This window comes from Mandrillus leucophaeus, unplaced genomic scaffold (assembly GCF_000951045.1).
Source record: "Mandrillus leucophaeus isolate KB7577 unplaced genomic scaffold, Mleu.le_1.0 Scaffold837, whole genome shotgun sequence".
Classification (NCBI taxonomy): Eukaryota; Metazoa; Chordata; class Mammalia; order Primates; family Cercopithecidae; genus Mandrillus; species Mandrillus leucophaeus.
The window spans coordinates 37,345-61,434 of record NW_012109108.1 but is presented as its reverse complement, the minus strand read 5'-3'; the positions used below and the strand labels follow the sequence as shown (position 1 = coordinate 61,434).

At 37.9% G+C, this 24,090-nt stretch overlaps 1 protein-coding gene across 2 annotated transcripts in view; it reads left to right on the top strand.

The window, feature by feature from the left end:
- SULT1B1 (sulfotransferase family, cytosolic, 1B, member 1) overlaps positions 1-23,736 on the top strand; it is a 34,368-nt gene extending 10,632 nt beyond the window's left edge. For both annotated transcript variants that reach the window (XM_011968278.1, XM_011968280.1), the window contains 5 exons: positions 367-464; positions 16,307-16,433; positions 17,069-17,163; positions 19,891-20,071; positions 23,390-23,736. In XM_011968278.1, the coding sequence (XP_011823668.1) occupies positions 367-464; positions 16,307-16,433; positions 17,069-17,163; positions 19,891-20,071; positions 23,390-23,511 (623 nt within the window). In that variant the 3' untranslated portion in view covers positions 23,512-23,736. The remainder of the gene's footprint in view (positions 1-366; positions 465-16,306; positions 16,434-17,068; positions 17,164-19,890; positions 20,072-23,389) is intronic.
- The last annotated feature ends 354 nt before the right edge of the window (positions 23,737-24,090 follow it).

Here is a 24,090-nt window from a genome sequence, read left to right as displayed (position 1 = left end):
AACATTTAAAAAGTCATTTATTGCACAGGTACAATAAAACTACAAATTATTTAAGAGGGTATTATTATCTCTCGTTTTGGAGATGGGGAAACTGAAGTACAGAGATTCTGAGATACTTTCAAAGTGTCTCACAATGCTTAAGTGATAGAGTCTGCATTTGAATTCATGGTGACTAACCTCAGAATGTGTACCCTTGAATGTTACACAATACAGACTCTAGTAATGTGGTGAAATGCCTGTGATTGGTTCAGAATTTAGCTGCATTACATAATGCTCAAAAATGTCTTGAAAAACTGATTGGCAAAATAAGGAAACGTAGCCTTTCTGGAGACTCTAATATTTCTGTATACTTAACTAAATTTCTAGGTATAGAACAATTAGAGAAGAATCCATCACCCCGGATTGTGAAAACACATCTACCAACTGATCTTCTTCCTAAGTCTTTCTGGGAGAACAATTGCAAGGTATACTCCAGACTCCAAGTCAGTTTTTTAGTGTGACCCTATCCCTTTACCCACTCACATAGTTTATTAAAAAAATTTTTTTTCGTTTGTTTAACCAAATACTTGCAACAATCTATACCCACTCACAATGTATGTAAATCTTCAGAAGTGATTTACTTGTGACCATGAAAACTGAGCTACATTGAAATATTTCCATTAAAAATTAAGTTTTAGTCTGAGTTTATATACTCAAGTTTTCCGAACTTGAGCAGCAACAGAAGCAAAAATCTCAGCATAATATTGCTACTTTTATTTCCCAACTCTCCATAGATCATCAGGCCTTCTGTAAAAACTGAACTTAAGGATGTGAGCTCTTATTTGAAGATTTGGTATAAGTCCTTGGTGAAACATTTGTTCCTGCTTATCTGCTTTGGGGGAAATTTTATATTTCAAATTCTATTGCTTTAATAGTTACAGTGCTATGCAGATTATGTGTTTTTTTCTTATCTGACTTTTGATCATTTGTGATGTGTGAGAAACTTTCTTAAGTTGTTGACTTTATGAATGAAAAGTTGTTCATATTATACTCATTATTATTTTAATGGCTGCAGGATTTGTTCTGATACCGTTTTGTTCCTGATCTCAGTTATTTGTGTCTTCTCTCTCTTATCTTTGTCAGTCTTGTCATAAGTATGTTAATTTTATTTTTTTTTAAAGCTAGTTTTTTTGTTTTATCAATTATTTCTGTTATCTGTTTTTAGTGTCATAGATTACTGCTTTTTTTCTCTATTATTTCTCTCCGTCTACTAGCTTTGGGTTTATTTTACTCTCCTTTTTCTAATCTCTTTAAGCAGGAACTGATATTACTGATTTGTTTCTTTCCTACTTTCTAAAATAAGCATTTAGTGTTGTAAATACTTTTCCTCAGTAAAGCTTTAGTTGCATCCCACACATTTTGATATGTCATGTTTTCAATTGCATTCAATGCTATGCATATTTTTATTTTATTTGAAATTTCCTCATTTACTGCAAGATTTTGAAGTGTATGATTTAATTTCTAAGTGTTTGAGGATTTTTATGTTTTCTTTTTGTTACTGATTTCTAGTTTTATTCCATTTTAGTCAAAGATCATACTCTACATAATTGCAATTCTTTTACATTTCTTATGGTTCATCTTGTTCTATCTTGTTAATGTTTCATGAGCACTTGAGCAGACTGTGTATTCTTCTTTGTAGGTGGATTACTCTCTGTATTTTTATTACATCCTCTTGACCAATAATGTTGTTCAGTTCTTTTATATCCTTTCTTGTTTTCTGTCTAACAATTCTAGCAATTGCCTGAGAGTGGTTTGTAAACATGCTCAACTATAACTATTGATTCGTCTATTCCTACTTCAGCTTTACTGGTTTTCATTTCATGTATTTTGAAGTTCTGCTGTTGGCTATTTGGAATTCAGAATTGCTTTATCTTCTTAACAGATTAGTCCTTTTATCATTATGTAATGCCCCTTGTAATTTTTTTCCACTGAAGTAGATTGATATAACCACTCCTAGTTTCTACTGATTGTTTGCATTACATATTTTTTGCTACCCTTTTACTCTCAATGTATCATTGTCATTTTGTTTGAAGTGTGTCTTTTGAACAGCATACAGCTAAGTTCAGTTTTTATACACTCTGCCAATTTTTGCCTTTAGATTAATATGTGTATATTACATACATTTAAAGTAGTTATGGAATAGAGCCAAGATGATTGACTAGATGAAATCTGGAAGAGCTTCTCCCACTAAAAAAGATAAGAATATCAAGCAGACTGGCACACTCCAAGAAGATCTTTGGATAAAATGCATTCAGAGTGAATAGAGGGAGAATGCAGATACCAGAGCTACAGGGGGAGGAAGCTAGGAATTCTGAATAGGGTTGTTGAGCACCATGACTCATTCCTGGCCCTGCACAGTTCCTAGAGAAGGAGTGAGTGAAACAGGCATGAACAGCCCCCTCTTACCATGGACCTCCAGGATCCTAGCTGCAGGAGACTCCATGACTCCCAGAGACGTTTTAGTTGGCAGGGAGAACTTCCCAGAGAATTGGCAGAGACAGTACTCTACTCTGTGTGGAACCCAGAGGGTTTGGCACAGGAATAGCTGCAGTGGAACACGGCCATAGGTGCCCATCCCCCAAGGCTTTCCATATTTCTTTAGGTGGCTTTAGCTTTTGTTAGCTCCCAGGTCTGGAGAAAGCAGGTCTGTCTTGCACATGGGCCGGGGCCAGTCTGATCTGACCGCTCCTCTCTGTGCTGGCTTCTACTAGGGCCCCTGCATAGCCACACTCACTTAGGGCACAGCCTCAGTTGCCCTACTGAAGCACTTGCCAGCAGCTGCTGTCATAGTTCTTCAACCAGCAGCCCCTAACTTCCAGTTTTTAGCCCAGGTTTTGCTTTTGCATATGGATCGTTACTGGTGCAGATTCACTTTCAGCCTTCTCCCACCAGTGCCCAGTAACCTGCAGCCTACTCCTGCTACCCTATGAGCAAGTGGATGCATGTGGCTGCCCCATCACTACATATGTGCCTCTGGCCCCCTGCTTCCCTGTTGGATTACACTCTCTCATGTCATCTCCAATGCCCCACTGAAGCACTTTTGCCAGCATCCCTGATTGGAATGTTGTTGCCAGTAGTCTGGGAACACATCAGCACCTCCAGCAGAGCAGGTGCTTGACCTCAAGGGGCCAGAAAGCAAAGTAAAGGGTCTTGTTCTAGCTCCCTAGAGACAGAGCATATAGCCCTGGGGTGCTGAATTAAGCCTTGGTCCCCTAAAACCATCCAAAAAGGAAAACAATCTAATAAACCCAAATTTACACTAGAGTCAAAACCTCAAGGACAACAAAGAATATAAAAGCAAGAAGCACCGTCCAAAGAAAAGGAATTTCAAAGATTAAAGAAATATTAGCCATCACAGATGAGAAAGAAACAGCTCAAGAATACCGGCAACTCTAAAAGCCAGTGTCTTCTTGCCTGGAAATGACCTAACTAGCTTGCCAGCAATGGTTCTTAACCAGATTGAAATTGTTGAAATGACAGACATAGAATTCAGAATCTAGATGTCAAGGAAATTCAATGAAACATAGAAAAAGGTTGAAACCCAATCCAAGGAAAATAGTAAAACTGATGAAGAGCAGAAAGAAAACATAGACACATTGAGAAAGAACAAAACTGAACTTCTGGAAATAAAAAATTCACTAAAGGAATTTCATAATACAATGGGAAACATTAATAATAGAATAGATCAAGCTGAGAAAAGAATATCAGAGATGGAAGACTGTTCCTTTGAATCAAAGCAGGCAGACAAAAATTTTAAAAAGGAATTTTAAATAATAAACAAAACCTCCAAGAAATATGGGATTATATAGACACCAAACCTGTGACTCACTGGAATTTCTAAAAGAGATATAGAGAGGCAATTAACTTGGAAAACAAATCTGAGGATACTGTCAATAAAAATTTTCTCAACCTTGCTAGAGAAGTCAACACACAAATTACATAAGACAACAATTCCCGAAATATAGAATGAAAGAGGATCTCCAAGGTCAACGTGAAACAAGAATTCTTAAAGACAGCTAGTGAAAGGGGCAGGTCATGTACAAAGGGAACCTCACCAGGCTAGTAGTGGACTATTCAGCAGAAATCTTATAAGTCAGAAGAGATTGAGGGCCTATATTCTGTATTCTTAAAGAAAGAAAATTCCAACCAAGAATGTCATATCCAAACCACTTCATAAGTGATGAACAGATAAAATCCTTTTCAGAAAAGGAAATACTAAAGGAATTCATTCTCATCAGACTTGCCTTCTTAGAGGTCCTTAAGGGAGTGCTAAACATGGAAACAAAAGACGTACCAGCTACCACAAAAACATACCAAAATACACAGAACATTGGCACTATAAATCAATTACATAATCAAGTTTACATAATAACCATCTAACAGCACAATTACAGGATCAAATCTTCACACATGAATTTTGATCTGGAATACAAATGGGCTAAATGAGCAACTTAAAAGGCACAGACTGGCAAGTTGGATAGAGAAGCAAGAAGACTCTGCTGCCTTCAAACTTCAAGAGACTCATCTCATATGCAACAACACCCACAGTCTCAAAGTAAAGGGATGGAGAAATATATATCAAACAAATAGAGAACAACAATAACAACAAAAGCGGAAGTTGCTATTCTTATTTCAGACAAAAGAGACTTTAAACCAACAATCAAAAGGACAAAGAATAATATACAATGATAAAAGGTTCAGTTCAACAAGATGATTTAACTATTCTAAATACATATGCACCCAACTTTAGAGCACCTAAATCTATAAAACAAGTTCTTACTGACCTACAAAGATACTTACAAAACCATATAATATTAGTGAAAGGCTTCAACACCACGCTGATAGTGTCAGATCATCAAGGCAAGACACTCAGGACTTAAACTCGACACTTGACTAAATGTACCTAACAGACATCTATCCAACAACAGAATATACATTCTTCTCGTCTGCAGATGGCACATATTGTATGATTGACTACATGCTTTACTCAGCCATAAAGCAATTCTCAATAAATATAAGAAAACCAAAATCATACCACCCACACCGTTGGGCCACAGCACAATACAAATATAAATTAATGCCAAAAAGCCCTATCAAAACCCTACAATTACATGGAAGTTAAATGACCTGCCCCTGAAACAGAGTAAAGAATGAAATTAAGGCAGAAGTTTTTAAAAAAAGTCTTTGAAACAAACGAAAACAGAGATACAAAGAGACAACATATCAGAATCTTTGAGACACAGCTAAAGCAGTACTAAGAAAGTTTATAATGCTAAATACCTACACCAAGAAGTTAGAAAGGTCTCACATTAACAACCTAACATTGCACCTACAGGAACCCGGAAACTAAGAGCAAACCAATACCGAAAGTAGCAGAAGAAAAGAAATAACCAAACTCAGAGCAGAACTGAATGAAATTGAGATGTGAAAGTCCAGACCAAAAAATAAACAAAAACAAAAGTTTGTTTTTTTGAAAGAATAAGTAATAAATACCACTAGCTAGATTCATAAAGAAAAAAAGAGAGACGATCCAAATAAACACAAGCAAGAATAACCACCAACACCACAAAATTACAAGGAACCTGCAGAGACTGCTAGGCACACCTTTATGCATACAATCTAGAACACCTAGAAGGAAAGGGATACGTTTTTGGGAAAATACAACCTCCTAATGATGGCAGCGGCAAGGATTCCAGAGTGGCTGCTGCCATCACATCAGCTGCAGTGGGGAGACATGGGTGGTGGTGGCAGGAGCGGCCGCAGGAACAGCAAAGGCAGCAGTGGGACCCCTGTGCCCCGTGACCCCACAGCAGCCTACTGCACCACCCTTACCTTTGCATGGCCGGGCAGGACCCACTTCCAGGCCCAGAGTCTCCGCTGTGTCGGGTTCCTTCGTACAAAGTTGGCCAGGGCCGCTGCGCCTCCGCTGTAGGGAAACACAGAGAGGAGGCAGGAGTCCCGAGAGTCCACCCCTGGGACTCCCCCCGAGAGGCTGCTGCCGTGGTATCGCCCTGCTACTGCGATGAGGCCGCGCCGAGTCACCCACCGATGGGGGAGCAGCGTGGTTAGACATGGAGGGAAGGGCGTAGAGGGGTTCCAAGGCAGAGCTGGGCCCGGGGTGGTGCCCTGCTCCACGAAGCCAGTGGGAGCAGGGAGCAGGCAGGAGTCCCACCCTCCTGGGCACAGTTGCAGCAGCCCAAGTAATTGTGGTGGACCCAGGGCTCCCTGTGCTTTTGGGGGCCAGGAGCAGGCAGGGGTACTGCCTTCCTGGGAGCATCTGCAGCCACCCATGCGCAGCTGTTGACTGAGGCATTTCTGCAATATCGGAGGCCAAGGAAGGCCCCCGCCTTGTTCCCATAGGCTCAGGGGTGTCTGCTCCCACTGTCTGGCCTCTACCCACTCCCGGAACACACTCCAGTATCGGAGAGTGGTTGACACCAAGCCCGGTGCTGTCATAGCCCAGTTGGATGTGTGCACACTTGGGGCAGCTCTGACACACCAGCCCCCTGCCACCTCGGTCCCCTCTGGACTTTGGGCACCCAGGACACAGGAGGGAAGCCGAGGGGCTGTTGAGGGCAGGTCGAAGCTGGCCTTCAGGCAACCCTTGGCAGTGACAGCCTTGGTGCTATGAAGGGTGGCAGGCGGTAGACAGGCTCCTGGGCAGAAGGGGGTGGGTCCCAGCTGAAGCCCCACCTTCAAGCTGAGGAGGGCCTGAAGCCTGGGAGCTGGGCTGCTGGTCCTGTGGACCGCAGTGGGAACTTGTGGTGCTTTTTCTGGGCCCACCCATGGCTGCCCATGGAACACTGGGACTGCACTTCTTCCCATCTGAGGCCCATAAAACATCCTAGATTCAGATCAGAAGAGACAATGGGAGGAACAGCTACAGAGAGAAGCTACTCACCCCAGGGTCTGATCTCTGCTGAGAGCTGAACACTCATCAGGAAACCCTGACTACCATGCTCAAGAAAGCTCCTCGTCATCTTGCTCACCTCCATTTGTCTGCATACCTCATTCTTCCTGGATGCAAGACAAGAACTTGAGACCCACCAAATGGCAGCGCTGAAAGAGCTGGAACACAAACAGTCCTGAAACAGACACCTTGCTCACCACCTTGTGTGTGACAAGAAAGACAGAAGAGAGAAAGAGAGAAGAGCTGTGGCCCTTCAAGGAGCCCAGACCTAGGAGCACCCTGAGCCAGGGCTGTGACACCCTCTTTAGGGCCCTGTGTTTCCTGGTGTCTCCAAGCTTCTGGGTGCCACTGTGTTCCCTGGTATCAGCTGTGGAAGTTGTTTATGGTGTGCTTGGTCCAGCTGCAACCTTGCAGAGAGCTGGGGACATGAGGCTGGGGCCATGCTGGTGCCTGGAGCTGCCCACCCCATCGCAGCTGGTGTGCTAGGCTTTACACAATGGCCAGACTACAGGCTTGCTTACAAACCCATTGCTGCTTCACACCTGGCTCACCCTCGGCAGGCATGAGATCCAGGCTGGTAGCATAAGCCAAGCACAACCTGCAAGGCTGAGTGGTCAGAATGAGTCCAGAGGGCCGGAGAAAACCTTGAACAAAGGCATCACTGGCCACAGAGGTTTCCAGCAAAACCCCAAGGATCTCATAACACTAGGATTGAAACCCCCATAAATTTAAATCATGAACAGACCAATAGCCAGTCCTGAAAATGAATTAGTAATAACAAACCTTCCAATCTATCAAAGCCCTGGGCCAGACAGATTCACAGCTGAGTTCTATCAGATGTACAAAAAAGAGTTAATACCAATCCTACTAAAATTATTTCAAAACGTCAAGGAAGAAGGACTCCTCACAACTCATTGTATGAGGACATAATCATTCTCATACCAAAACCTGGAAGAGACACAACAAAAAAGAAAACTTCATGCCAATATTCCTCATCGACATAGATGGTAAAATCCTCAACAAAATACTAGCAAACTGAATCCAGGAGCACATCAAAGATCTAATCCATTATGATCGAGTAGTCTTTATTCCCAGAATGCAAAGTTGATTCAATACATGTGAATTAATAGGTGTGATTCACACAGCAAGTACTAAAAACAAAAACCACAAAATCACTTCAATAAATTTAAAAAAAGGTTTTTGATAAAATTTAACATCCTTTCATATTAAAAACCTTCAGTAAACTAGTTATTGAAGGACCACACCTCAAAATAATACAAAATAATGAGAGCAGTCTATGACAAACCAACATTCTGAACAGGAAAAAGCTAAAAGCATTCCCCGTGAGAACTGGAACAAAACAAGGATGCCCACTTTCACCACTCCTTCTCAATATAGTACAGGAAGATCTAGCTGAAGCCATCAGACAAAAGGAAGAAATAAAAGGCATGCAAATAGAGGAAGTCACATTATTTCTCTTCATAGTCAATATGATTCTTTAGCTAGGAAACTCCACAGTTTCTGCCCTAAAACTATTAACTTCAGCAAATTTTCAGGATAAAAAATCAGTGCATAAAAATCAGTAGCATTTGTATACACCAGTGATGTCCAAGCTGAGAGCCAAATCAAAATATAATCTCATTCACAATAGTCTCAAAAAGAATAAAATACTAGGAATATAGCTAATCAATGAGGTAAAAGATCTCTACAATGAGAATTACAAAACATGGCTAAAACAAACCAGAGATGAAAAAAATTAATGGAATAACATTTCATGCCCATGTATAGGAGGAATAAATATTGCTAAGATGACCATACTGCCCAAAGGAATTTACAGATTCAATGTTATTCCTATCAAACTGTTAATTACATTCTTCACATATTTAGAAAAAAACTATTTTAAAATTCATATGGAATCAAAAAAGAACCCAAATAGCTAAGGAAACCATAAGCAAAAAGAACAAAGCCAGCAGGATCACAATATCCACCTTTATACTACAAGGCTGCAGTAACCAAAACAGCATGGTGCTGGTACAAAAACAGACACATATACCAATGGAACAGGTTAGAGAGCCTGGAAATAAAGATGCACACCTACCTACAACCTGCTGATCTTCAACAAAGTTGACAATAATAAGCAATGAAGAAATAACTCTATTCAATCAGTGATGCTGTGATAAATGACTAGTAGTATGAAGAAAATTGAAACTGGAGCCCTTATTACCATATACAAAAAAATTAACTGAAGATTGATTAAGGACTTGAATGTATTACCCAAAACTATAAAAACCCAGAAGAAAATTTAGAAAATACCATTCTGGACATAGGCTTTGAAAAAGGTTTCATGATTAAATCTCTAAAAGCAATTGCAACAAAAACCAAAATGTCAAAGTGGGACCTAATTAAATTAAATAGTTTCTGCATAGAAAATGAGAGAAAATATTTTTGAACTATACATCTGACAAAGATCTAATATACAGAATTAAAAGGAACTTAAATCAATGAGCAGAAAAAAACTCTATTAAAAACTGGCAAAAGACATGAACAGCACTTTTCAAAATAGGACAATTAAAATAGAATTACCATGAATCCCAGCAATCCCATTACTGAATAGTTACCCGAAGGAATATAAATTGTTCTACCAAGAAGCACCTGTACTTGTATGTTCATCATAGCACTATTCACAACAGCAAAGGAATAACCTAGATGCCTGATATGGATTGGTTCTGTGTCTCTACCCAAATCTCACCTTGAATTGTAATAATCCTCATGTGTCAAGGGCAGGACCAGGTGGAGGTAATTGAATCATTGGGTTGGTTTCCCTATGCTGTTATCATGATAATGAATGAGTTCTCGCAAGACCTGATAGTTTTTAAGTGTCTGACATTTCCCTTGCTAAAACTCCCTCTGTCCTGCCACCCTATAAAGAAGGTACCTGCTTCTCCTTTGCCTTCCACCATGATCGTAAGTTTCCTGGGGCCTCACAAGCAATGGGAAACTGTGAGTCAACTAAACTTCTTTCCTTCATAAATTATCCAGTCTCAGGCTGTTCTTTATAGCAGTGTGAGAATGAACTAATACAGTAAATTGGTACTGAGGTAGTGGGGCACCACTATTAAACATACCAGAAAATCTGGAAGTCATTTGGAACTGGGTAATGGGCTGAGGTTGGAACAGTTAGAAGGGTTCAGAAGATGACAGGAAAATGTGGGAAAGTTTGGAATTTCCTAGAGACTTGGAGGGCTCAGAACACTGGAAGATGTGGAAAAGTTTAGAACTTCCTAGAAAATTACTGAATGGTTTTGACCAAAATGCTGATAGGGATATGTACAATGAAGTCCAAGCTGAAGTGGTCTCAGATGGAGATGAGGAACTTGTTGGGAACTGGAGTAAAGGTTACTCTTGCTATGCTTTATCAAAGAGACTGGCAACATTTTTCCTCTGCCCTAGAGATCAGTGGAACTTTGAAATTTCTAAGTGGCAAAGCATTCAACAGAAATCACCGCATAAAAGTTTGAAAAATTTGCAGTCTGACGGTGCAGTAGAAAAGAAAAACCTATTTTGTGGGGAGAAATTCAAGCCAGCTGACTGCAGAAATTTGCATAAGTAAAAAGAAGCCAAATGCTAATCACCTAGACAATGTGGTAAAGGTCTCCAAGGCATGTCAGAGACCTTTGCAGCAGCCCCTCCAATCATAGGCCCAGAGGCCTAGGAAGAAAAAATGATTTCACAGGCCAGAGTCAGGGCCTCCCTGCTATGTGCTGCCTAGGGACTTGGTGACCTGTGTCCCAGACCTTCCAACTGTGGCTAAAAGGGGTCAGTGTATAGCTTGGGCCATGGGTTCTGAGGGTGCAAGCCCCAAGCTTTGGCAGCTTCTACATGGTGTTGAGCTTGTGGATGCACAGAAGTCAAGAACTGAGGTTTGGGAACCTCTGCCTAGATTTCAAAGCATATGTGGAAATACCTGGATGTCCAGGCAGAGGTGTGCTTCATGGGTGGAGCTCTCATGGAGAACCTCTGGTAGGGCAGTGCAGAAGGGAAATGTGGGATTGGAGCCCCCATACAGAGTCCCTACTCGGGCATCACCTAGTGGAGCTGTGAAAAGAGGGCCACCATCCCCCAGACCCCGGAACAGTGGATCCACTGAGAGTTGTACTGTGCACTTGGAAAAGCTGTACACACTTAACACCAGCTGTGAAAACAGCCAGGAGAGGGGCTGTACCTTGCAAAGCCATAGGGGTGGAGCTGACCAAGGTTGTGGTAGCCTATCTCTTACATCAGTGTAATCTGGATGTGAGAAATGGAGTAAAAGGAGATCATTTTGAAACTTTAAGGTTTAATGACTGCCCCACTGGATTTCGTCTCGAATGGAGCCTCTAACCCCTTTTGTTTCGACCATTTTCTCCCATTTGGAATGGGTGTCTATACCCAATGCCTGTATCCCCATTGTATCTAGTAAGTAATAACTGACTTTCAATTTTACATGTTCATAGGCAGAAGAGACTTGCCTTATTTCAGATGAGATTTTGGACTTAGACTTTTAGGTTAATGCTGGATTAAGACTTTGGGGGACTATTGGAAAAGCATAATTATGTTTCAAAATGTGAGGACATGAGATAAGGGAGGGACCAGGGCAGGATGATATGGTTTGGCTCTGTGTTCCTACCCAAATCTAATGTTGAATTGTAATAATCCCCATGTGTCATGGGAGGGAACATGTGGAGGTAATTGGATCATGAGGGCAGTTTCCTCCATGATGTTCTCATGATACTGAGTGAGTTCTCACAAGACCTGATGGTTTTTTAAGTGTCTTGTGTTTCCCCTGCTTGGACTCACTCCATCCTGTTGCCCTGTGAAGAAGGTGCCTGCTTCTCTTTTGCTTCCGCAATGATTGTAAGTTTCCTGAGGCTTCTCCAGTAATGCAGAACTGTGAGTCAATTAAACCTTTTTCCCCCTTTTTTTTTTTTTTGAGGTGGAGTCTCGCTCTGTCACCCAGGCTGGAGTGCAGTGGCGAGATCTCGGCTCACTGCAAGCTCCGCCTCCAGGGTTTACCCCATTCTCCTGCCTCAGCCTCCCGAGTAGCTGGGACTACAGGCGGCCGCCACCTCACCCAACTAATTTTTTGTATTTTTTAGTAGAGACGGGGTTTCACCGTGTTAGCCAGGATGGTCTTGAACTCCTGAACTCATTATCCACCCACCCCGGCCTCCCAAAGTGCTGGGATTACAGGCTTGAGCCACTGCGTCCAGCCCTTTTTCCTTTATAAATTATCTAGTCTCACACAGTTCTTTACAGCAGAGTGAGAACTTGTTAATACAATCCCCATTAATGGTGGAACACATAAGAAAATGTGGTGTGTATACACCCTGGAATACTACACAGCTATAAAGAAAAGGAATCATGTATTCTGCAGCAACATGGATGCAGCTGGAGGCCATTATCCTAAGCAAATTAATTTAGGAGCAGAAAACCAAATACCGTATGTTCTCACTTACACATGGAAGGTAAACCCTGAGTATACTTGGACACAAAGATGAGAGCAATAGAAATCAGGGCATAACTAAGGATGAAGGGTGGTAGGAGGGTACAAGTCAAAAAACTGCCTTTCAGGTAATATGCTCACTACCTTGGTGATGAAATCATTTCTACACAAAACCCCAGTGACACATAAATAAGCAACAAATCTGCACATGTACCCACTGGACCTAAAAGCTAAAAATAATAAATAAATAAATAAATAAAGACATTATTGGCATTTTAGGACTTATGTCTACCTCATTATCTGTTTGTTCTTTCTGTATCTCATTTCTTTCCTTTTTCTTTCTTTCCTTTGTTATACCTAAACATTTTGGAAATAATTTTTACTTATTTAATATATTTTTGCATAGTTTTCTTAGTGAGTGCTTTAGGTATCGCCGTAAATATACATAACTCATCACAGTCTAATGGTGTCAACATTTTCTCACTTTAAGTGAAGTGTAGATATCTTACTTCCATTTAGGCCCCTTTACTTTCTCCATATTTTCAACATAGTGGTCCCGAGTGATCCTGTACATAAATTGAACACCGCATCAGATAATGTAACTTTTGCCTCAACTGTAAAATATGACTTAAGAAATTCATTAGGTGAGTGATTAGCTATTATATTTACTTCTATTTTTACCCATTCTCTTTTTCTTTTTCCTTTCTAAAGTTTTCATCTTTCTAGTGTCATTTTCTTTCTGTTTGGAGAACTTCCCTTAGCTATTCCATAAGATAGGTCTACTAGCAAGTGATTCTCTTAGTTTTCCTTTTTCTGAGAATGTCTTTTTCCCCTTCTTGACTGAGAACAGTTTTACTGGATATAGAATTAGGAATTGACAATATATTACTTGCTGCACTTGAAAAACTATTGTGCTATTTCCTTTTGGCCTTCATGGTTTTAGATGAGAAACTTGTCATTTGAATTGGTGATCTTTATTATGCAATGTGCTGTATATCTGGCTTTTTTCTAAGAGTTTTATTTATCTTTAATTTTTAGAAGTATTTTTATAATGTTTCTTGACATCTTTTTTTTTTTTTTTTTTTTCCTTTTTGGAGTTCACACAACTTCTTAGATATATTGATTTGTTTATTTCAACACTTATGGGAAGTTTTTGGTCACCAACTCTCCAAATACTGTTTCAGTTCCTTACTCTTCCACCTATAAATGTGTAACTCTAAATATACAAATGTTAGGCCTCTTGTTATTGTCCCACAGATTCCGAAGGTTCTCGTTATTGTCTTTATTCTATTTTCTCTGTGTTGTTAACATTGAGTAAATTCTATCGATATGCCTTTATGTTCACTGATTCTGTCCTCTAACATTGCCATTACACTATTCGGTCCATCTAGTGATTTATTTATTTATTTCAGTTATTATATATTGCAGATCTATACTTCCCACATATTTAACTTTACAAATATAACTCAAATTTCTTTTCTATTTTTTCACTTGTTTTAATTTTTTTTTTCAATTTTTAACTTTTGTGGGTACACTGTATGCATATATATTTGTGTGAATAGGAGCCTCATAACTCAGACTGGTACCTTATCCTACTGTGGCTGAGCTGTTATCTAAGATGTAAGATAAAGTCCTCTTTGCTCTTCCCTCTCCTCTGCTCAAGTGGAAAGAAGGGATCTCTTTTGAATCCACCAACTGTGCAGCCTGGAGTTTGGGGAAGGGTGGTACAAGCATTCCCTTAGTCTTGTATATCGCAGTACGACTTGTAACCCTCAAGTCCACTGGTTCTGAGGCCATCTCAGCACTGGAACATGCCTAGAAGCATTTGGTCTAGACTGTCTTTCAAGTTTATTTACAGGTGCAGAGCACTTTAGCCTGTGTGGTGAGGCTTGCTGGAACTCATATTTCTACCACTGGGATGTGTGATTCCCTCTAGATAGGATTGGTCTATATGCTTCCTTCATGGAAGGCTGCCAGCTGAGTTCAATCTGGTTTTGCTTTCCACTGTGACAGGGAAGCACTGAGTTCAATGCAATGTCTCTTAATTACTGTGCTCTCCCTCTCCCAAGTGCACAGATTCTCGCCATGCCACACAGCTGCTACTCAGGGTTGGGGGAGGCGTGGCAATGGCAATTCTAAGACTGTCTTTCCTGTCATCTTTGATGGCTGTTTTAGTGAAATGACGTTAAAACTAGGTACTGTGAGTGCTCACCTGGTTTTTGTTTCTTATGAAGGTACTTTCTCTGTGTAGGTAATTGGCAAATTTGATATTCCTTTTGAGGTGTGGGGGATGATTGGTAGAGCCTTCTATTCAGTCATCTTGGTCCACCCTCCAAGACAATTTTTAATGGAATGTTGAAGCTCTTTTATGACAGCTCCTTTAAATCTTTGTCAGACAATTTAACATTTGATTCATCTCAGTTTTGTTTTTCTTGCTTATTTGATTTCTGGGGCTGCTGGATATACTATACCATCCCTGCTGATGCCACGTAAAAGGGGTATAAGGTACTTTCCTGGACTTCCTGCTCTTGTTGGCTGACCATTTGAAAGTAGGAGAGAAGCCTTGGGGCCTGGGAGAAACAGGGCTTCTCTGATGTTATCACTGTGAATGGGTGGGACTGCCCATGAAGCCCCATTTGTATCACAGGAGTTTGAATGGCCCAGTGCTTCATTGCCACTACTGGCAGTGAGTTAGTTCACCTACAGGGACCCCGAGTGTGGAGCAGAGTTTGGGATTCTCCACTATGTCTCTGTCGGGCTTCCTCTTTCCTAATCCTTTGACCAGGGAGAGCAGGTTTTTCTAGATTTTGTTTGTTTGTTCCAGGTCACAGTCCTTTTCGCTGCCCAGTCCAAGAGTATACAGGAGATAAAAAGGACACCTAGGAGGAACTCACCACATTGGCATTACTCAGCTCTTTATCTAGTATGCCTTTAGAGTTCTTGTATCATTGTATGTTGAATAATTTCCAGGGCTTTAATGATATTAAGAATAGAGAAGGCCAGGCGCGGTGGCTCACGCCTGTAATCCCAGCACTTTGGGAGGCCGAGGCGGGCGGATCACGATCTCAGATCATTGAGACCTTCCTATCTAACACGGTGAAACCCCGTCTCTACTGAAAGTACAAAATATTAGCCGGGAGTCGTGGCAGGCGCCTGTAGTTCCGGAGGCTGAAGCAGGAGAATGGCCTGAACCAGCGAGGCGCAGTTTGCAACAATGAGCCGAGAGATCGCACCACTGCACTCCAGCCTGGGCGACAGAGTGAGGCTCTGTCTTAAAACAAAACAAAACAAAACAAAACAAAAACAAACAAACAAAAAAAGAGTAGAGAAGTAGCGAAGCAGAAAATAGTGTGTACTGGATGCCCCCAAACTTATTTTAATGTCTTTTACTATCTTTACCTTCTTTTCCTTTCTATATATTTTTATCAGCACCTAATATTTCTCTGGGTATTTAACTGGTAGAAATGAAAAGTGAAAACTTTTATTTTTTTCCCCACTATTTTGTTATTTTTAATTTGCTGGTATTCTCTCTACTCACAGTGTCATTTTCTTGATAATGTGTGTTCTAGAACCTTGCAGTTCTTCCAGAAGACACAGTAGTCTATTTGTGCTTCACCGTGTCAAGTGGCCAGAAACTGAAATCTTTGTTTCAAAACCTCTATAGCTCAATGTTTCTAATCTCAGAAATTCATTGCTGTATTGAAAAATCACTTGAACTGATTCTGTATTTTAGCCGCTAATAGAAGGGCCTTCCGGGCCCACGATTTCCAGTTGAAAAAGTACTGTGCTATTTTACATGCTTATAGGTTAATTTTTTCCTAAATAAAATGTCTTTTGTTTTATTTTTTTCTCCTACCCCCCGCCCCCCACTGCAGATGATTTATCTGGCTCGTAATGCCAAGGATGTTTCAGTCTCATATTACCATTTCGACTTAATGAATAATTTACAACCTTTTCCTGGTACCTGGGAAGAATATCTGGAGAAATTCATAACCGGAAAAGGTACATAGACTTTATCTCAAAATTGATAAGTATTATTTTATTTTAATAATACTATTAACAATAACTGTTATGACTTTCAAAATATTTATTTTTCCAACCCAGTGAAAAGTATGTTCAAATATTATCTAAAAAATTAAATCTAATGCATCTAATATTTTACCACGACATTCAATTTATAAGACTAGTATTAATCATTGGCATACAAAAGTATTCTATAATCTGTTCTCAGTTGCTAGAAATCCATTCTCAGTCCTTGCTCTCAATAGACATTATTTAACCTGCTTAAGCAATTAGTTAGATCTGTTAATGCATGTGTTATATATGTATAATACTTAGGTAAATAGTTGATATGAGTACTTTGTAAGATAATGGTTTTCTTCTTTATGAGACTAAGCATAACTTTTTGGAGGTCAGAGTATTTTTGTCTGAAATGCTTTCTTTGTACTTGACATTAAAAAATATCTGATGTTTATATATCCATAACTAGCTAATTTTACTTTTTAAAATTGGCCTCATATTCTCAGTTCCTTTGGTTACTAAATTCCACAAAATATTTTCACAATTTGATTTACTGTTCAGACAGAAATATTTAATTTGATGAATGTTTATGAAAATAGACTTTTATCTGGTTTTAGTGGCCTATGGTTCCTGGTTTACTCATGTTAAAAACTGGTGGAAAAAAAAAGAAGAACACCCAATACTTTTCTTGTACTATGAAGATATGAAAGAGGTAAAATGATAGATATGGATTCTGGATAATTTCCCTATGCATCATGGTGTAAAAGGATTGATATTTGCTTTTCAACTTAGTCTGTGGAGTCCAAAATGCTGATTGCTTTGCCTATTCACAATGTGTTTTTACCCAAATCTTGCTATAATTAATGACTTTCTAATTGTTAAATCAATTATTTATTTTTGTTTGTGTTATCTCTTAGCCACTGCATTGTAAGTGACCACTCTTTCTTCTGCAGTTATTTCTACATTTACCAGGATATTACATGCTTATGGTTATCCTCTAGATATCTACTCATTAATATTTTAAAATTGTTTTTAAAAATTGTTTGCTATATTTGAGTTACCCCTTTCACATTTACTGTTTTTACAGCTATTTATGTGCTAATCATCCATTATCTGTGCCTCCATTTTTACTTCTACCTCGATTTTCTAGCCCTTGCTTGTATTAAATTTAACATACTCAAAATTAAACTTATTTTCTTTCTCTCCAACATGTAATCTTTTTTCTATTTTATTCTCTCTCAACAATAAAAGTTATTCTTATTCTGTTTTCTATATTTCGCACATTCAGTTGGTTCAGATAGTGTATCTACTATATCTTTCAAAGTATTCCCTCCTTTACTTCCTCACTACCTCACTCAGTGTAGAAACTTGTAATCATCTATCTAGTATGAAGTAGTATTAATTAAATACAACTACAAATTTTCATGCCACCATTATGGAACTCTTCTACTTAAATTGGCCAAATACACACAGAGACACACACAACAGGAAAACATGTTGAAATTAATTCCTTTACTTATAAAAGCCTGAACATACAAATTAGAATACTTTCTGATCTACAATGAAAATTACAAAGTTTGTCTTCTTTGTAACTACATCCCAGTACTTAGTACAGTGCCTACCACATAAACAGGGGCTCAAGGTTATTTGCATGGATCATTGATTGCATCAATAAATAAATGAGTGAGTGGTAATATCCAAAACTTTAATGGCATTAATCCTACTTTGCATAACACAGAAATTTGACTCCATGTGAACTATTCTTTGCTTTAGTTAGTTTTGAGAAACTCCCAGGGGTTTCTTGTATCTTAGCACAAAGAATCCTCTGAGTTTTTATTCACTGCCCAAGTTTTCGTTCTACATCACAGTTGTCCACATCCCATAAAGAATCTGTGATCTATGTCTTACCATTGTCCCTTTATACAGGGTTTGAGATTATTAATGTTAATTTACTCACACCATACAGCTGCAAAACCTTGCATGGTTTATGAAACTACTGTAACAAAGTCATACGTCTCTTGAGAGCTTGTTTAGCCAGGGATAAGTTATAAATTCTTCATAAGAGAGAAAATTATTCCAGCTCTCTAACAAATATCTCTCTTCATGTTTTGGACAGCAGAGCAACACTTAAAAGCTTTATAAAAAGAACAATTTTAGCTTCTGGCAATAGTCCCTTTTCTCCATAAGACTAAGAAATACATTTTCTCTGTTTGGCTGTTATTCAAATTCCAAATCAACCATTACACTGTTTCCCACATAATATTTGAGACCATTTCTGTCTTTATTTAGCTAAAATGTTTTATTTAAATAAACTTACTCATTTTGATTTATAGTCTAACCCGGTTACCTTTTTAAGCATATCCATATATTTTCAGTTTCCTTCAAACTTGCAGCATACGTTGCATTAACAGACAACATTTTTCTTCTGCCATACAATCATTTGTAGATAATGTTATAGAGAAGTTTAATACAACAACAATAATGGAAGAAAATTATACAATATACATCAATAATAAAATTTGAAAAAAAAATCCAGTAATTTACAACATGTTTATAAGTATCTACATAAATTCCTAATAAGTGAGATAAAAGCGTAACAGATCAGGGGAAGATTCAGACCAGAGCCAGATCTCTTTAACTTCCACTGGTCTATAGACTAACACAGAGGTTCCCAGCCTTTTTGGCACCAGGGACCGGGTTTGTGGAAGACAATTTTTCCATGAACAGGGTGCAAGGGGGCTGTAGATGGATGGTTTCCAGATGAAACTGTTTCATCAGATCATCGGGCATTAGATTCTCATAAGGAGTGTGCGACCTAGATCCCTCACATACTCAATTCACAATAAGGTTCATTCTCCTGTGAGAATCTAATGGCACCACTGATCTAACAGGAGGCGGAGCTCAGGCAGTAGTGCTTGTTCCTCCACCACTCACATCTTCCTGTGTGGCCCAGTTCCTAACAGGCCACTGATTGGTACTGGTCTGTGGCCAGTGGATTGGGGACCCCTGGACTAATATCATCATTCATATTTTAGGATTAGCCAAATTATTCTCCAAATATTTTTGACCCCAAAAAGAAAATGTTCTCTATTTGCCTGTCCATCTACGTGTTTTCCTAGCACAACTACTATCTTTTCTTTTGGGCTTATATCTACTATCATCACGTCTGCTCTTTTACTCATTCTAACCACTGACACACCTTAAGTTCTGATCTCATTCTTCTGTCAGAGAGGACTGATATAGAAAATAAAACAGATATTCTTGATTTTTCATATTTTATGATTTGTTTATTTAAAAATTGAGAAAAATAAACCCAAACAAATATGGATTTCCTATACTATTCAGAGTTAACATTTAGAAAAACAGATTATAAATGTTTTGTAAGTATTCACATTGTGTGAGTTACTTGTTTATTGTCTTGGGTTTTACCCACTAATAGAATCCAAAGGAGGAAATCAAGAAGATCATTAGATTTCTAGAGAAGAACCTGAATGATGAGATCTTGGATAGGATCATCAATCACACCTCATTCGAGGTGATGAAGGACAATCCTTTGGTAAATTATACACATCTACCAACTACAGTGATGGATCATAGCAAATCCCCTTTTATGCGTAAAGGTAAATAGTTTGCTGGGTTTAATTTCCCTTTTGTACTTTCTCATGAATTACCATGAGCTAAGGATTAGTTCTGTGATCTCTACTAAGTTGCTTAGCCTGTTTAAGCTTCACAGTAAATACATACCACCAAAAGTTGCTGAGATTCAAAATTGTTAAATGAAACAATCCATTTAAATCTATTACTAGAATACCTTGAATATTTGATAAATGTTTATTCTCCTATTTACTACTGTGCTAAATGAGAGTGCTTTTGGCAATTCTGATGTGAGCAATTCCAAATTTGTCCTTCTTACTCACTTAAATCTTTAAGATGGCATAGATAAGCTTCCTTCCATTCCTCAGTGAAATGCTAATTTCACTTAGTACGGTACCATAGTCTTTAAAGTCCCTATATCACTTAGAAAACCATGGTAATCGCATTAAAATTAATTCCTCAAAAGGAGAAACTGTTATGTGACTTTATAAGAAGTTTTAGCCCTCTACAAATACTGTTTAAACTATTAGTAACATAGAGTCCAAATTTAACTTAGAAGAATATGGCATTTACTGTTGAAATACATTACTTCCATTTAAGTAGTCTGTTTATTGTGGTTCATTATACATAATATATGTAAAAATGTGTTAATAATAACAATACATTTAACAAATTATAAACTTAAATAACTTTGAGAAGTTATCCACCTAATAATGCCACGATCGGTTTTCAATATCCTTGATTGAATTGGAGGGAGAAGGGTAGAATTTCAATTTATATGTAGGAAGTAAGCATAACCTTAGGAATATATTATGCATATGAACATATGAAACAAAACCACTGATTTTGAGTAATATGATAGATATTTTTTGAAAAGTTGTTTGTTAACTTATTAAGGTAGCAAATAGTCCTAGTGTTTTCAAATTATGCTCTTTCTTTTCTAAAAACAATACATTTAACCTATTAAAAATAACTTACAGAGTATGAAAGCAGGTATATTTTTCATCAAAAATTGTATGCATTATAGGTTTGAGCAAAAAAGACGGATGTATATATATCTCATCTGTATGTTTACACACAGATGTAAATGTATGTGTATGTATAGTCATCTCTTGTTATTGTGGGGGATTGGTTCCAGGAACTCTGCTTCTGAATATACTAGAACCTGCCTATATGAAAAGTTGGCACTCCAAACATGTGCGTGGGTTTCTCATCATGCAAATACTGTATTTTTTTATTGCTTTTAATTGGAAAAAAAACTGCATATGAGTGAACCTGGCCAGCGCAAGTCTGTATTGTTCAAGAGTCAATTGTGTACATGTACATATATATTCTTTTTCCTGGTAGAAGAATCAGAAAATAAATCTTTATTAAACATGGTAAATTCTCATTGTGATAGATACCTGAATATAATTTCCCAGAAATTTTATCTCAAATCATATGAAAATTGATGCCATTTCATGACATTTAATTATGGTGTAGACATAAAGAAGACAAGCTCAGTATCCGGATTCTATGGCTTCTCCAACCTCAACAGAAAAAAAGCACGTGCTGTTCTAATATTGAAGGCAGTCTTTATATCCCCTCTCTAGGGGGTCAAGAACATACTTTTGTGGTCAGATTGATCTGAGGTATATCCAGGCTGTGCCATTCCCTGAACCTATTACCCTGAATACATTAATTAACCTGCCAAAGCTCTGATTACATCACTGGCAAAATAGATAATATAATAACACCAGTGGCACAAGTTTCTGGGGAGGATTATGGTAAATGATATGCAAGTATTTAGGATATTTTCTCACAATAAATAATGCATATAGAAGTAGAAAGTATTATTAGTCTAAAAAGTTTGAGATTTCCTTCTTCCTTCCTTCCTTCTTTCCTTCCTTCCCTGATGTATCCAGTAAACATTTAGAGTACTCATTCATCCATTCATTCATTCATTAATAAGAAAAACTTCTTCATGAATACCTATATACAGCACATATTCTTTAAAAGATTCAAAGGTAAATAATACATATCTTTGACTCAAGAAGCTCACTATGTAGTGCAAGGGGCATGTACATAAATGAATGCTGAAAGAAGTGAAGTATGAACAAATGTGCCAGGTACACTGAATTTTGAAAGGTACCATATTAGATAAATCAATATTATTATTATGAGGGTGGCATAGATTATGTCCAATGTTTATTCATATGTCCTAAATTATAACAAACACAAAAACCTGGCCTTTGACCAGCATTTATCAAGTTTTTTTGTAAAGCAAATGTGTTTGTGTATATTATAAAATTTATATGCAGATCAGATCATTGGAATGATTTATGTATAACTTTCAATTGCTTAAATCTGTGTTCTCTTCTGTTTTTAATGACATCCTTATGGATGCATTAGCCCCACTATGTTTACTTTGAACCCTTACTCAACCCTATGTTGAATTCCAGAGCTACTGACATCTGGTGAACATAGAACAAAATGTAACAACTAGGGAAACAACCATATCTATAAGAATGTTTTTCTTTTAAAAGACTTGGAAGTTTTATCAAACCACTGTGGATTAATATAACTTGTAATTTAATATGATGTGTTACTATTTCATAAAATATTAAGATATTTTTCTCTAAAAATATTGGCAGTACATTAAAAGTTTGTTCATTTTCCAAATACGTATTTATATATACCCAAGTATGAGAGATTAAATTTAAATTTTTATCCTAAAAGATTTACTTTAAAAACATGGTTCCAAAATGTTGTATATTTGATATTAATGTTATTGTTCCCACCTAAATTACAAATAAAGAACAAGCCTAATGAATTTAGGAAAAACAACTATCATCTCCATATCATAGCATCCTTGTTTATAAATTCCAGGAAGTGATACTTATCAACTTTTTTTATTTCGCAGTTTTGTTGTGCTGATGGCTAATTTTTTGTCTAGTTTCCAAAAGTTACTTTATGAAATAAAATATGCCCTGACTATTGATCTAAGTGCTCAGTGATAACCTCATGACCCACGGCCAATAGAAACAGTGAAATTATCACTCTCAGGAAACTATTGTAAAGCCCAGGAATTTAAATAAGAAAATTAGTCTTTTTCAGAATGCCTCTTCAAATGTCAGACTCTATTTAGTTATAAGCCACTTTTCCAGATGGAAAAAAACTATTGAATTTTTAAAAGGCTTAAAAATTTAAAGCTTAATACAATTTAAAGGCTGTTTTAATTCATTCAAATAAAATGAAAGTCTTTCTTTAGTCTTTCTAACCTTTTCCTTTGGTATATACTGCTTTTTCTTCTTACGGAAATATTTTATTCTTTCCTATGTTTTTTTTTTTTTATTTATTTTTAGGGATGGCTGGTGACTGGAAGAATTACTTCACAGTGGCCCAAAATGAGAAATTTGATGCAATTTATAAGACAGAAATGTCTGGAACTGCACTTCAATTCCGCACAGAGATTTCACGTGTCTAAATCACAGATCTGAAGAAATAAGAGATTGTCTGTAGTTGAATGAAACGAGGGCAGTTATGAATTGATTTGGGCAATCAAATGAATTTATGAAGGAGAATAATATGCTTTTAATATGTTGATTCTTTTCAATGTCATTAATCAGATTCCAATTTTGTTCCTTTGATTCTGAGGTTCCAAATTCTCTAAGGCTAAAGTTCATTGTTAACTTTTTGTAACAAAGGAACAGTATAACCACAGGCTCTTCCTGCCTTTTTCTACACTAGAACTAATAAGAAAGAAGGGATTTATTTTACTTAGTCTCCCATATATTATGATTTAGAATTAAGTTCCCCTCCCTAGTACCATGGTCCAAGAAATGCTGTTTTCATAATGAGACTGTATTTCTTAACTCTGCCCCAATTTCCCTTTGCTGAAAATTTGACCCAGGACACTGTGTTCCACTGCTGTCTACCGAGTTTCAAGTTGTTCTCTGAGTCATAGCTCATCTTCCTGCAGTGCCTCTATTTGGATAACATAGTTCATGTCCCCGATCGTGTAGTTCAGATTTTGGAAATGTTTTTTCTATATCATGCCTAATGT